Source organism: Aulonocara sp. 'chitande type north' Nkhata Bay, linkage group LG23, assembly GCF_057382095.1.
Source record: "Aulonocara sp. 'chitande type north' Nkhata Bay isolate Kocher_YH1m ecotype deep benthic linkage group LG23, A_spYH_male_GT1.1, whole genome shotgun sequence".
Classification (NCBI taxonomy): Eukaryota; Metazoa; Chordata; class Actinopteri; order Cichliformes; family Cichlidae; genus Aulonocara; species Aulonocara sp. 'chitande type north' Nkhata Bay.
Genome location: NC_141365.1, coordinates 18826611 through 18841143, shown reverse-complemented (window position 1 = coordinate 18841143; position 14533 = coordinate 18826611). Strand labels below are relative to the sequence as shown.

The 14533-nt window shown below is 39.2% G+C and overlaps 2 protein-coding genes across 3 annotated transcripts in view; one reads left to right on the top strand and one right to left on the bottom strand.

The window, feature by feature from the left end:
- Positions 1-5617: 5617 nt before the first annotated feature.
- Positions 5618-14115, bottom strand: rfc4 (replication factor C (activator 1) 4). Of its 2 annotated transcripts, none has more exons than XM_086284678.1 (11): positions 13974-14115; positions 12007-12136; positions 10940-11018; positions 10385-10464; positions 10123-10242; positions 9553-9696; positions 9344-9464; positions 6467-6592; positions 6283-6363; positions 6085-6198; positions 5618-5968 (listed from the first exon to the last, which is right to left on the bottom strand). In XM_086284678.1, exons 2-11 carry the CDS (start codon positions 12120-12122, stop codon positions 5876-5878), a joined length of 1074 nt encoding a protein of 357 aa, XP_086140804.1. In that variant the 5' UTR covers positions 12123-12136; positions 13974-14115; the 3' UTR covers positions 5618-5875. The 2 variants fall into 2 exon arrangements, with proteins under 2 accessions (XP_086140804.1, XP_086140803.1); XM_086284677.1 differs by lacking the exon at positions 13974-14115 and adding an exon at positions 13816-13967.
- mcf2l2 (MCF.2 cell line derived transforming sequence-like 2) overlaps positions 13513-14533 on the top strand; it is a 112759-nt gene continuing 111738 nt past the window's right edge. The window contains exons 1-2 of the mRNA XM_086284648.1: positions 13513-13569; positions 13666-13704. The gene's annotated coding sequence lies outside the window, so the exon portion shown is untranslated. The remainder of the gene's footprint in view (positions 13570-13665; positions 13705-14533) is intronic.

Genomic DNA, 14533 nt, shown 5'->3' with positions numbered 1-14533 from the left:
ATTAATCAGACAGTTACCTGTGGTCCTCTGACATTGGTACAAACTGACTCAAGTGGACATCACAAAGATGTGGTATGGAACCCAGGCAGGTTAAGATCACTTTAGTGTCTAATCTGACACACACAAAAATGTTCTCACAGATAAGTTAATGTTGAAAGGAGTGCAGCACATGTCTGAAAATGGCTTTGAAACTCTAGGAAACACAAAAAACATTGGTAAGTGCTTAATTAGAACAGTATGGTACTTTTAGGTCACCAAGGCATAGACAAGAACCACTGAAATAAATATGAGCCCTGTAAATTTAGCTTCTAAAAACAGGGTAAAACGTAGCATGGTAAAAGGAAACTTTTGCCCTCCTCCTGCAAGAAGTAAGATTAAAAGGGGCACTTGAACTTAACAGAAAAGAGACAATTAAAGAAGAAAGTAAACATATTATGATTTCTGACACAGCAGGGAAGAGTTAGTTTGGTAGACCTTGATTCAGGAATTGAGGTGCTCCGAATCCAAACTCTGAGAGGAAACAGACTGAGCTGCCGCCATGCCAAAAGTCATTTGGAAAAAGAAAAGATACGTAATCCAGGCCTGGGAATCCAGTTATGATTACTACCTTAATGCATGTAAGATAACCAGGTGTTTACATGAGTTGCAGTAATCACAGTATTGCTTGCTGTGGCTGTAATCATATTATTAAAGTGCACAGTGTCTGACTGAGACTGATAAGCCTGGAGTCGCAAGAGGCTGGAGAACAAACTTCAGATTCATGAACACATTATGACACATGGCTCTAGTAGCATACTGCTGAGGCCAGCACTTACACAATGAAGGGAATACACGGATTAGCTAGATGCAGTGGGTTGATATATTGTTCTTTAATGCAAATGCAACCTGGTCCTGTCTGATATGATAGACGCAGGTTGGGTGGACTGCAGTCACATGTGATTTAATATCATTTAAGGCCTTACAACAATATTATTATATAGTCCTGTAATGGACTGATGAATGTCAGCACGGATAGACTCGAGATCATGTACTGGATAAGTGAGGGGGCGGAGCAAATCAAGAGGCCCTTCTGATAAAGTTAATTTTAAATAGATTATATATGCCATCACAAAAGTTATCATTATTAAGTGTTATGTAAGGAAAAGCACAAAACAAACTGTAAAATGTTACATTAAAATTGTTACAAGTAAAGTATTTAAGGTCAAAGTCCTCACAGCAGGAAATGGTCCCAATAGGAGTATGCTCTGTACACTTTACTGTACACATCCCTACAAGTACTCCGCTGTATTGAGATCGACTGTGACTGTGCAGGCCATTTGAGTACAGTGGACTCATTTGCAGGTTCAAGAAACCAGTTAGAGATGACTGGAGCTTTTGTGACATCATCCTGAAAGCATCCATTGTACTGTAAGATTGCTACACTGTGGTCATTAAGGGATAGATACAGTAGCAGCAATGCTCAGATAGGCTGTGGTATTTAAACCATGCTCAGCTTGTATTAAGGAACCCAAAGCGTGTCATTAAAATATCCCCCACACCACCAGCCTCAACTCATAATGCAACGCAGGATGGAGCCATGCTTTCATTTCCTTACATTGAATTCTGACTCCATCATCAGAATGTCACAACAGATATCAAGACTCATCAGATCAGACAATGTTTATCAATTTTCTACTGTTCAACTTTGGTGAGGCCATCTAAATTTAGCCTGAGTTTCTTGTTCTTACCTGACAGCAGTGATACCTGGCTCTACATGCTGTGTTCATAGATGCTCTTCGACATACCTCAGTTATAATGAATAGTTATTTGAGTTACTTTGCCTTCTTATGAAGTTAAAGCAGTATGACCTCTGACCTCTGGGATCAACATGCTCACTGGATATTTTCTCTTTTTCACACCAATCTTTGTAAAGCCTAGAGATCATCGTGTAAGAAAAGCCTACTGGATTAGAACCACTTAAAAACATAAGAGCCAGATAAAAGTAATTTCTAAAAACACGGTAAAAAAAACCAGCATGATAAAGGAAAACTTGTTTTCCTCTTTTATTACACAAGAAAGAGACACTTGAACAAAATAGAAACAACACTGTTAAAGAAAAAAAGAAATACAGTTTTGAGTTTTTCAGAGTCAGATCAACCTGTCTGAATACCATCTGGCACCAACAATCATGTTCAAAGTCATTTAAATAATTTTCCCCCCATTCTAGTGCTCACTTTGAACTTCAGGGACTCTGCCTAAATGCATTGAATTACTGCCATGTGCAGGTGTACTTATTAAAGTGGCTGGGGAGTCTTACTATAGAGAAAACATCAACTTTCTGTCTAGCTCTTCTTCTTCTGTCATGAAAATATTTACTTAAAGCAGCCACTGGGTGGCGCATTTTACTAATATTTAAAACATAAAATTAACCAAGCAGTAACATAACAGAAATTATAGAAACAATTTTGAAACATTTTTTTGAAATTAATTTGGCTTGTTTTATAACTATTCTGGCAGTGGGAATAAACTTCTACTCTGGATAAATGAATAACTGAATGAAGGTATATGGAACTATGTAGCAAAGGAAAAAAAACTCTCAATATGTTTTATATTTTAGATTCCTATAAGTAGCCACCCTTTGCTTTGTTGACAGTGCTGCAAACCCTTGGCCTTCTCTCAATGAGCTTCATGATGTAGTCACCTGAAATAGTTTTCACTTCACAGCTGTGCCTTGTCAGGGTTCATTTGTGGAATTTCTTGCCTTCGTAATGGGGTTGGGACCATCAGTTGTGTTGTGCAGAAGTCGGGTTGGTACACAGCTGACAGCCCTGTTTGACAACAGTTAGAATCCATATGATGGCAAGAACCAATCAGCTAAGTAAAGGGAAGTGACAGTCCATCATTACTTTAAGAATTGAAGGTCAGTCAGCCTGGAAAATTAAAAATTTTGAATGTGTCCTCCAGTGCAGTCACAAAAACCATCAAGAGCTACAACAAAACTGGCTCACATGAGGCCCGCCCAAGGAAAGTAAGACCAAGAGTCATAAATTCATCTGAGTCACCAGCCTTAGAAATCACAAGTTAACAGCACCTCAGATAAAAACCACACAGAGTTCCAGTAGCAGACACATCTCTACAGAAGAACAGAAGAACTTTGTTTGGACCAAGAAACACAAGGGATGTACATTAGACCAGTGGACATCTGTGCTTTGGTCTGATGAGTAACCCGTGAAGCATGGAGGAGGTGTGATGGTGCTTTGCTGGTGACATTGTTGGGGATTTATTCAAAATTGAAGGCACACTGAACCAGCATGGCTACCACAACATTCTGCAGCAACATGCCATCCCATCTGGTTTGTGTTCAGTTGGACCATCATTTATTTTTTAACAAGACAATGACCCTAAACACACCTCCACACTTTTGAGTAGTAGTCTGTGTGTGTTGTGTGTTTTGGAGCCTTCACTGTGGCCATAAGGTGACATTACATGAGCTAGTTTAAATTTATATAGTGATCACTTGTTGACAGATATTTCAGGATAATAACTGAAGATAAGGTTTGGTGTACCGTATCTCCTTATCTTATCTATATTTTAAAAATCACAATCTGGTAAAATATTAGTGGTGCGGGGGTCACACTTGAATCTAACATCAATAAAGTTAAGATATAGTAGAAAAAGATTTATGAGTTGTATCTTTTGATTTGTGCACCCTCTTAAACCTAAGTGAACCTGCATTTACGGCTCTATTTACAGAAGGAGACACATTGACACCACAACCAGAAAGATTTCCATTTTAGCGCGCCATAGCCACACCTCATAATAAACCAGCCCTGCCCTCTGTGGTGTTACGTGCTCCCTTTGTTGCTGAGCAAGCTCCCAACAAGGATGTAAGATGTAAAAAAAAAAACCACAAAAAAACAAAACAAGCATAGATGCAGCTCTGAAGGACTCTGGTGGCACCTTGTGGCTGGAAGTATGAACAGCACGTGCTGAAAACACGGAACATGAGATGGGATGGCACAATCTAAAAATCAAACAGTACAGCAGTGATGAGTTGATACTGTGGTTGCAGAGAAGGACTTCTCATTTTTCAGATTCTGGTACTGGGTGATTATAAACTTATCACCCAAAGTTAAACACCACACGCACCATTAGGTGGAAGGGTGGAGCTTTTCTGTGTTGATGTGGGATCATTAAGAAAGTGACTGATGACAGTGGACGGAGCTCACTGCTTTAAGACGGCTAAGCAATACAGCAAGAACTGTGCTATATGCACTTTTAGCATAGTGCCGAAATGGAAGTGGGCTTCACGCTTATAGGATGTGAAGCTGGATAAGGTAAAGAAAACAGGTGATTTGTGCTGACATTTCACGAAACTGCTGTGGTTAAAAGTAAACACGGTTTGCTAAACATCTACAGTCACGGTGCTTCTGCCAGCAGTGAAATCATCTGTAGATACCAGTGTGCCAGCTAATGTGTCTAAGCCAAACAATGTCTGACACATAACCTTGTGATGAACATTACATCATGTACATTAGTACTTTTGCCACCAGCTGATTTTTGTGTTGTTTGTTTTGTAAACTACAGCAAACTTGGTGAGCAAGATAAACCATACAGACACATTTAGTGTGTTTAGTGCTAACAAACAGGCTGAACTTACTGGCTGCTCCATACCACACACTAATCCTTACAGCACTGTGCAAAAGTCTTGAGCCATCAATTATTTCTTCATGTTTTGCTAGGGAAATGGGAAGGTGGAGCGATTTATTGAAACATCCGCAAATATATATGAAATCAAAGTAAATAAGGCAAAAACTGAACAATTTGTGCGTCCAGTTATTCTTCTACACAGACTGAACTCGTTTTTGTAATTTCTTCATGTGATTATCCCTAGGTCCAGATTAAAACACAGAGAACGGGCATTTGCTGTGGCTGCCCCCAAACTTTGGAATACATTGCTTTTGCATATCAGATCCTCCTCAACACTGGATACTAAGTCATCTAAAGACCCATTTTTATTCTCTGGCTTTTGATTCATCATGAGTTTGTTACTATTATACGTTATGATTTTATTCACTTTTTTAATGATTTTCTCTTCTAAAACACTATTCTGTTTTTTTTGTTTATTGACTTGCCCATTGTATTGTACAGTACTTTGGTCAACACCTGTTGTTTTAAGTGCTATATAAGTAAATTTGAACTTGAACTTCACAAAGTGTTCTCCAGGTATCCTCAAAGATATCCAAAGCTTTTCTTTGGATGGATGCCTTTTGTTTCATTCTCAGTCAAGATGATAACACACAACTTCAATAATGTTGAGATCCGGGCTCTAAGGAGGCCAATTTCATGACTGATGACGTTTTTACTGCACTGGCAGTGCGTTTGGGGTGATTATCATGCCCCCCCCCCCCAAAAAAAAGGAAAAAAAAAAAAAAAAAAAAGAAGACACTGGCAACAAAATAAAAGTCTGGCTCCTTTAAAGCAAAACTATGTTTAAATGAGAGGTGGATCAAACCTGCACTGTACTGTATTATTATGTGTCTTACAATTCAGTTAAGAAAGCACCAAGAGCACACGTCACAGTTTTGCTTGTTAACTCAACACTTTCCTTGAAGAATAAAAACAGTGAACCCCTGAAAACAAGAAAGAACTATTTATTATTTTCCAGAATTCAAAAAGTGTACAAAAGTATGGTGGATAAGTACCAACATGTCCTTTTTTCTTTTTTTTTTTTAATGAAGTGCTCTGACGTTGTTTATGAATGATCACTGTCGCCTGGTGTCCACGGTTAAGCATCCCAAACAACAATCAAATGCAGATAAATCTGAGTTAAGTGTCTCTGTAAAGCCTTTGGTCCCAATGGGAGCAGATGACCATGACGTTCATGGAAGGGGATTTAGTTGTGGGAAGCCTCCTGCATGATGACTGAACACAGACTCAACAGCTGCAGGTACTCGTCTGCACCATCTGACAGACACTTGCACACAACCTGAACCAGAGAAAAACAAACAGATCGAGTCATTAAAAAAAAGGATTTAACTTCTACATTTATTCCGACTTACTATTGTAGCTGCAAAAAAAACAGCACCGTATTATATGACTTACTGCCATCTTCTCTGTGATAGTCGACTTCTGCTTGTCACTCAGGTCCTGCTCTATGACACACTCATGAAGCTGTGTCAAGATCTGTGTGGCTGCATAGCCTTCATCCACCATGTTCTGACAGAGAAGATGATTAAAGATTGATTGCCATACCTTTTATTTTGTGCTTAACTATCTATTTCAGGCTATTAGAACACTTACCCTGACTGCTACCTCCAGTTTTTCAAATGTTCCTCTGAAGCAGATCTGGAGCAGGTTGTCAATCATCTTGTCAGGTACAACCTAACAGAGAGCAGAAGCAAGATCTCAGATGAGAAAGACATTCTAACTACAGTTAATAATCACTTCTTGCAGTCTACTGTGATACAAATGAAGTCCAGCTCACCCCTGCTATTTCAATAACAGCACAATCAGTGATTTCCTTGTCGACATTGAGGCGTGCAGCACTTTGCAAAAATGTGATGGCTTTCCGCAGGTCGCCTTCAGACACCCGCACCAAGGCTGCTATACTCTGGATTAGGAAAGACAGTTATCAGACTCCACCAGCTGTGCAAAGAAAGCAGTTGCAGTTCTGCTATACCTCCACTCACATGTTATGCAGCACATAAATGTCACTCAAATCAGACTTTTTCAACAGCGAATACATTTCTGACCATGGATGGATTACCACCTGGGAAAGGTGGGCACAGGACCAGGGACAGTGACAGTGGTGGAGGAACACCGCCAGTATTACCAGACCAAACACAGTAAAATGGAAATGGAAACTGGCTGTGCCCTCAGGCATCTGAATTACATTAGCCATTTTTTTAACATATCATACAGTTAAGAATATTCAACACTTCCTGCCTGTCACTGAGAACTCTTCTGCCTTGTGCTATTGTGCTTACGACGGGAGCAGGCCACACATACCGGTACTCTTCACAAATGTAGAGAAGTCTGCAGTCATGATAATCCATCTATTTATGTTACAATCAAAATTTTAGGCAGGAACATTCCCTTTATCAAAAATACTTTACAGGTAAGCAAAAATGTTTATACTTGCAAAAACCATCTCTTGACACACTTTGTGTTCTTTTTTTATTTGAAAATGCAGCACCAAAGGATGTTAATAATCATCTACTAATACAATTAAATCAAATGTATAGAAATGGATCATGTAGAATGACTGTAGTATGTGCTTCGACCAGTAGGTGGAGCCTCTTATTGCTTAATGAAATTGAGTGACAGTGCATTGAATTGTAAATTGACTGATGTACATATCACTTTTCTGCTCATGCTACTGAACACTGCAAACTTAAACCCCAGTTAGTTGTACAGGGGCTGATGTCTGCTACACCTAAAAAAGGCAACTGCAACAATCCCCTGTTTTAAACATTAAATATTTAAAAATAAACAGCTGTTTGCTCATATACATTTGTGGACAGGCTTAACAGCCGAGCAGTTAAACAAACAGGAAAATGGGAGTTGTCTTGTTTTTTGTTTTTTTTTTGGCCTCTGCAATCAAATCACAAGAAAGCTGGCTGGACTCAACTGGGAGTCTGCACCAAGGACAAAAACAAGACAAATAAGGATTGATTTGAATGGTGAATCATGCAAAGTTACTTCAGTAATGTCCAAGAACAAAAATACAAGGCTGGAAGTGAGTTTAATACAGTGAGCACGACACAAATTACTTGGGTATTTAAAACCTTGACTTTCTGTTGAGTCTGTTATGGGGAGGATGTGTGCAGATTTATCTTAAAATACTGGTGGTGCCAGGGTCAGACTCAATCTAACATTAACAAAGTTAAAAGATACAGCTCATCGTTCTGAGTTGAGCTCCTTACTAAACCCTGATTTGTACTTCTGTGCAAAAAAACGAAAACAAAAAAAACATTCAATATGTATTTGTGGATGAGTAAAATAAATGTGTTGAAACTATACTTGTACTGGTCAACTATTTAATTATTTTTGACATTTTGTAGAAGGACTAAAATGTCACATATCCTCATAGCAGTCTCCAAAAAGACCTAAAAAGTGTGCAACTGATCATCTTTAAACCTGCAGATACGGTCACTGCTGAAGATTACAGCTTCATTAGTAATAAAAGGAAAGAGCAGACTTTCTTTTATTTGTTACATGAATCGTTTTCTTTTTGTGTGCTGCTTTTGTAAAGAAAAAAAAAACATAAAACATTTAGCAGCACCCACTGGTAGGATTATTATGTCTGGTAATTTCTTTTACACTCTCCTTTTAAGTTAGCCTCTCAGTTAAAATCAAAGAGCACTTTCAAATAATTTTTACGAGGCATTTTTCCCCATGTATCGAGCAATTAAAAAATGAACCTACACTAGAAGTGCGTAAGACATCTTAGAAATTTCTCTCAGGTCTACATTACACTATCTGGTCTTTAAATCTGATGTCATTAGCCATGTCTGGGCCCAAACTCCGCTTAAGGTCACAGTCAAACGATCACTGCTGCATCACTGAGGATTGAAAACTGTCTAAATTCTTTCATCTGTAATAAAATGATCAGTGTTGCTGCTTTACCAGGTGTAACAATTAAGTTTAACATCCAGGCATCCATGAAAACAGAATTTATGAAATTTAACACTGTTAGAAGTTAGCAGGAAGTTAGCTCGCTAGTTTCCACTTAAATATAATATACCATGTTCTGACAGAGATTTCTGAAAAAAATTAAGATGTACAGCTCTGCTATCACTTCCGACATAAATGAAGACAGAAAACTAAACAGCAGTGACGTTTATAGGGTTACTGAAGTTTGGCTAGCTGGTATATAATGATGTGCTACATGATCGCTAGCGACACAGTTATGTTAGCATAAACACAGATAGGCTGGAGGACGAACGCTAACTTTTTTAACGCGAGGGTTCCCGAAGGTTAGGGACAAATGCAACCGCATGGCAGGATGCTGTAAAAGGACCAAACTTCAGTCAGGAGAACGACTGATATAATCCATCCAAAATACCAGGTTAGTCATTAATATACTGCTGCATGGGCTCGGCTGTAGTTACATCGTAAGGTTTCAAAACCTGAAGCTTTAAAATGAATAGTGGTAATAAAAACAGAAAGGCCGACCACTGTGATCACTGACTGTTTTTAGGGGCTTGTTGAGATTAAATAGAACAAGATACAAAGCATTAAAACGTGTTAAAAACACAAAAGCCTTATTAAACGCTGAGTCGTTTGGGCCCAGAAGCAGGATTCATCACATCATCACTTGAAGACCGGATAGCAGCACAATCATTTTCTTTCTTCCTACCTCTTTGGTGTACTTGAGGTTCTCCTTTTCGCATATCTCTAGTAGACGTTCTTCCTGGATCTGATTGGCTAGAGGTTTGAAGCGAAACTTGGAACACCGAGAAGTCAGAGGCTCAATAATCCTAGAAAACACACAGACATACAAGCAGGATTACAATAACTGTGTTAACTGTGTGTTTAATTGATTCTGAGCAACAACCCACAGCAGACCTGCTTATATAGTTACAGATGAGACAAAACCGAGTTGTGCGAGACTCCTTCTCCATGGTCCGTCTGAGAGCAGCTTGCGCTGGCGCTGTCATGGAATCGGCCTCATCCAGTATGATGATCTTAAAAGGAGGACACGACTTCCCGCTGCAAATGTAGCAAAATAGTGAAAGTTTCAACATTAGTTTGGACTTTACTGACAGAGACTTTGGTACTTTATTTCAATAATTATTCCAAAAGCTGTTCTGTCTGTAAACTGAGTTATCATCAGAGCACTGCTGGCACCACTGAAATGTGCTTTATGACGCACAGTCACGTTACCTTTATAGCCAAAAATATTTGCATGTTTTAAAGGAAAACTGTACATACAGGAACTTATTCCTTCAGTTTGTGATTGGCTCTACAATTAGAGGATGACGTCTGATGTATGCAGAGCTGAAAACAATCCCAGTTTGCCTTTTAATTCACATTTACCAATTTATAAATGTGAGTAACCTCGTACAAAAAAAACCCAAAACAAAAAATAAGTCTAGCTGTTTTCTTATTATCACAAACTGTAAAATGCTGACTCACTCTGGGCGTGTCCCGGCAACAGTGAGCTGAGCAAAGTTTTTGACTTTATCTCTGACGACCTGGATGCCTCTTTCATCTGAGGCATTGAGCTCCAGCACCCTCTGCCTGTACAGTTCTGGACTGAAAACAGAGACATGAGTCAAATATGAGCAGGAACAGTGCAAAGAAAAAAGGAGAGAGATCAACAAAGGTTTAAAAACTATGATGAAGAAATGACTGATGTGAAATCTCTTATCAAATACCACACATACAGTTTACCCACCCATAAAGTTCTCTGGCAGCAGCTAAGATGGTAGAGGTCTTTCCTGTTCCAGGAGGGCCATAGAAGAGCAAGTTGGGAAGCTGCAATTTAAACACAGATCCAATGATACTGTGCCTTTATGGCCTTGCAGAATGTGCAAAATGAGCACAAGTACAACCCGAATACAAAAATATTGGAAATAACCATGTTTATACTGTATATCTGACAACACACTGCTACATTGTGACAAAGCAATCTGACACAAGTTCGAAAACATTCTTACAGTATACGTGGTACATGCACGAGAACAAAAACACACTCATCTCCTATCAGGTGATGGGAAGTCTGCTGACTAAAGTTGTCTGTCAGATAAGAGAAATGTTTACTGTCCACTTCCACCCAAAACAACCCTCCACATTATGATCTTGAAAGGCTCTGTTCTGAATCACAAGATTAAAGGGACCAAAAACCAGAGTGTATGGCATTTTCATTGTCATCAACAAACCAAATGCAGTAATGCAGCCAAGGCTATAACCGCCCCCCCCCCCAAAAAAAAACCAACCAAATGTTACTTACATCTGCTCCTTCCAGAGACTTCTTCAACACTGCTACAACCTCCTCCTGAAAGGCCACCTCATCAACACACTTTGGCCTGCTGGAGTTCATTGAAGAAAGAGGAAAAAAAAAAAAACTGGTTCGAGTACCTCACAAGCTTCAATATCAGCACAGGCTACAGATTATATATAGACTCCAGAGAACTGTGCAACAACAAAACAGAAGCACTTTTAACCGCATCACCGTGAAATATTTGTTCAATTTAAACATCTGAAAGTCAATAATATGACTCACTATCCATTACATTTCACATTGTCTTGCCTCTAAAATGACAAACATGACCTTATATCATAATTTAGGTGATAATTGTGTGTTAAACAAAAGTTTCACAAAAATATGACTTTAGATTATTTTATTGTCATTAGTCAACATATCGCAGAAGCACTGCTGAACAAAATTACAAAAAGAGAAGAACACAAAAAAAAAGGATCACAAAGACAGAACCAGGTTAAAATACTGTAGTGTAATTATCTATTACACAATAACTGATAGAATAAAATATATTAGGATGATAGTGCACTGCATAAGAATATTAAATAAATATATACATAATAAATAATACATTTGTGAAATAATGGCAGTCAGTTAAAAGGACCAGAAATTCTTGTAAAGATGGGAAAGGAAAAAAAAAAACAATGTACGTCCAACTGTTTTATTTGTAGCTCTGTGGTCACCCTCCAACGCACTTACATGCAAACTATGTGTTCCATGTTTGGGGGATTTAATAATCATTTTGAGTCAAGAAACAATCCTGAATTTCACTGTGACATCAAAAGATGATCAAAATGTAAAAATGAGACACATGACGCTATTATTCATTATGCATTTTACAGATTAAACATTTCTGTAAATCAACCCCAAGACTAAAAAAACAAAACAAAAAAATGTTGGATTTTTATGGCAATACTGAACAGTCCCCCGGTTAAAAGGCGGTTAAAAGTTTTGTCCTGAAGGATTCTTGAGATTCCTGTAACTCTGTATAGTTAATCAGATGTAGTGTACAGTACACCTTTGTGGGTCATACTTACTACTTTTCTACCCAAGGAACAGCCTTGGCTTTCTTCTCTGCACTGGGTCCAGCCACTGCCTTATCTTTCTGAGGCCTGGCTGCCTGACCTGTTGCTCCTTTCAAAAATGCTTGCATGACTCTTCTTTATTCTGTTAAAATGAACATACAAAATGCACACACTATAATTATTATATCATAATTATACAGAGGTAGGGTAGGTTGTAACAATATTTTGGAAACAAAGATAAAACAAATGTCCAGCACTGTGCAGAATTCCATCCTGTACCATGATGTCCACATGTAGCTGCCTTGTTTAATCAAGCTATTCTCGTGAAAGCTGCAATATTCAAAGACATGTCACCTAACAAGTAAACCATAACATGCCAGAATAATTGAAATCCAAATTATCAAGCCAATTATGAGCTACATCATATATGCACCCCTTATTTCTAATCCTGTTCATTCAAGTAACTTTCAAGAAAATGAAAGCATCTTTAGCTCCACCTCCAGCTCAGCCTGCTGTCTTTTTGTTAGTGTCACCATCTCCCAACCATTGATTACGGAGTAGTGTTGGAGACAAAGTTAGAGAGGGAGCCAAGTTAATCAAACAAACAAAACCAAAAGAAAGAAACAAAAAAAGCAACATTTTACAACTTCAACCTAAAGCGCTCCATCTATGCAAGATAGCATGGGTGCTGTGTAGGAGTAAAGTCAGTTTCAGTCCACTTCTGTCAGTTTGGACAAGTGCAGAGACAGTGGATATCTAGGACAAAGGATGCTGAATATGGAGCTAGCAGAAAGGAGGAAACAAGGAAGAACACAGATAATAATAATGGATTGGATTTATATAGCGCTTTTCAAGGCACCCAAAGCGCTTTACAATACCACTATTCATTCACTCTCACACACTGGTGGAGGCAAGCTACAGTTGTAGCCACAGCTGCCCTGGGGCAGACTGACAGAAGCGAGGCTGCCATATCGCGTCATCGGCCCCTCTGGCCAACACCAGTAGGCAAGTAGGGTAAAGTGTCTTGCCCAAGGACACAACGACCAGAACAGAGAGCCCAGGGATCGAACCGGCGACCTTCCGGTTACAGATGCGATTTCCAAACCCCTGAGCCACGGTCGCCCGGAGAAGGTTCATTGACGTAGTGTGGGAGGACATGCAGAGTTGAAGTGACAGAGAAGGATGCTAGGAGGCACACTGTGGCGACCCCTAAACAGTGCAGCCAAAAGAAGAAGAGGCACGCCTCAGAAAGATCGCTCTGTTGTACTGAAAGATTTGCTACAAGTCTTTTTAGACCCGGTATGCACAAGTATGAGTTAACAGATCGTTTAAAGAATGGTTGAACGACTGGAGAAAAAGACATAACAATCATTAATCGTTAACGTCAAGCCTTATTTCATTCGTTGGACAGTAAACGTTAAAATTTGACATCATAACGTTGGGATGCAAGAGCGGCACTTAAGAAATTTAACATCACAACAGACAGAACTGTATTCGTTATGTAGCTCGCTAATGAGAAAGTGAAGTTAGTGGTTTACTTTGAACAGCAGAGACAGCTTGACCGAGACATCACTGGTGTGTAGCCCATGTTAGCTGCGGTTAGTAAACACTTAAAGAAATATTTCCACGCCGTCTTCCTGAACATTAAATGGCATTTGGCACTGTTTTTAGCATCATAGCACAACTTATCATGGAAGCTAACGAGGCTAGGTGAGTTAGCCACTGTGCTTACTATGAGCTAATAACATTAGCCCCGTTGTTAGCTCCAAAGGGCCGCCTTGTGTCTTTTTTCATAAACATGGACCGCTTTAGAAGTCTTACCTAGGGCGGAGTGAATGAATATCTAAAACTCCAATAGTAGTAATAATAATTCTGGCAGCTGGCTCGACCCCTGTCTGCTTAACTCCGTGTCCTCAACAACGTCAGTAAGTCTTCCCGCGCTAGCGCCCGAAAACACTTCCGTCGACGTTATTGTGTACCTTCCAATCATATGGTGCGGACGCCGCTCGTTTCCTTAGTCACGTCTCCTCCCATCCCTTTCTCCTTTTGGGGGAGAGGGGCTTTTTTTGTCTCCTTTTCATTCTGTATCCTTCATAATTTCCCGTTATTTTCGTTTGGTTTGTTAATACGCAATATTTCCGCTTATATTCTAAACTGTTAAATTTTAGACAAATAAACCAATAAATAATCCGATAGTTTAGATTTAATGATTTCATCTGACAAAAACAAACACTGTGTAGTCATGTTCCTAAGAAATACAGGATTATGTGCTTTGTTTTGTCAGCCAGTTGATGGGCCATTGATCTTGGCTGTTTCTGTTGTACAGCCTGTGATTGCCTGCAGAGAGAAGATGAATGAGTAGCAAGAGCACAGATGTCTCTGGCTAATAGACAGTCCCAGGAGCATACAGGGCCATGGAGAGATGCTAGAGCCCCTTACATTGTTTGGTTCTGGCAAAATGTGGAGCTGGATTAGCAGAGTGGCTTTAGTAGCACCGAATGACTATGTGAAGTGAAAGCGTAAATGATTTGTTTTGTTC

Excerpts from the sequence above, each read along its gene's own strand:
- rfc4 (XM_086284678.1), bottom strand. The coding sequence starts at position 12,122 with ATGCAAGCATTTTTGAAAGGAGCAACAGGTCAGGCAGCCAGGCCTCAG. Across the intron at positions 11,019-12,006 it reads GTTCCTTGGGTAGAAAAGTA|CAGGCCAAAGTGTGTTGATG; the intron begins GTAAGTATGACC and ends AATGAACTCCAG. Across the intron at positions 9,697-10,122 it reads GTTGCCGGGACACGCCCAGA|CGGGAAGTCGTGTCCTCCTT; the intron begins GTGAGTCAGCAT and ends CTACATTTGCAG.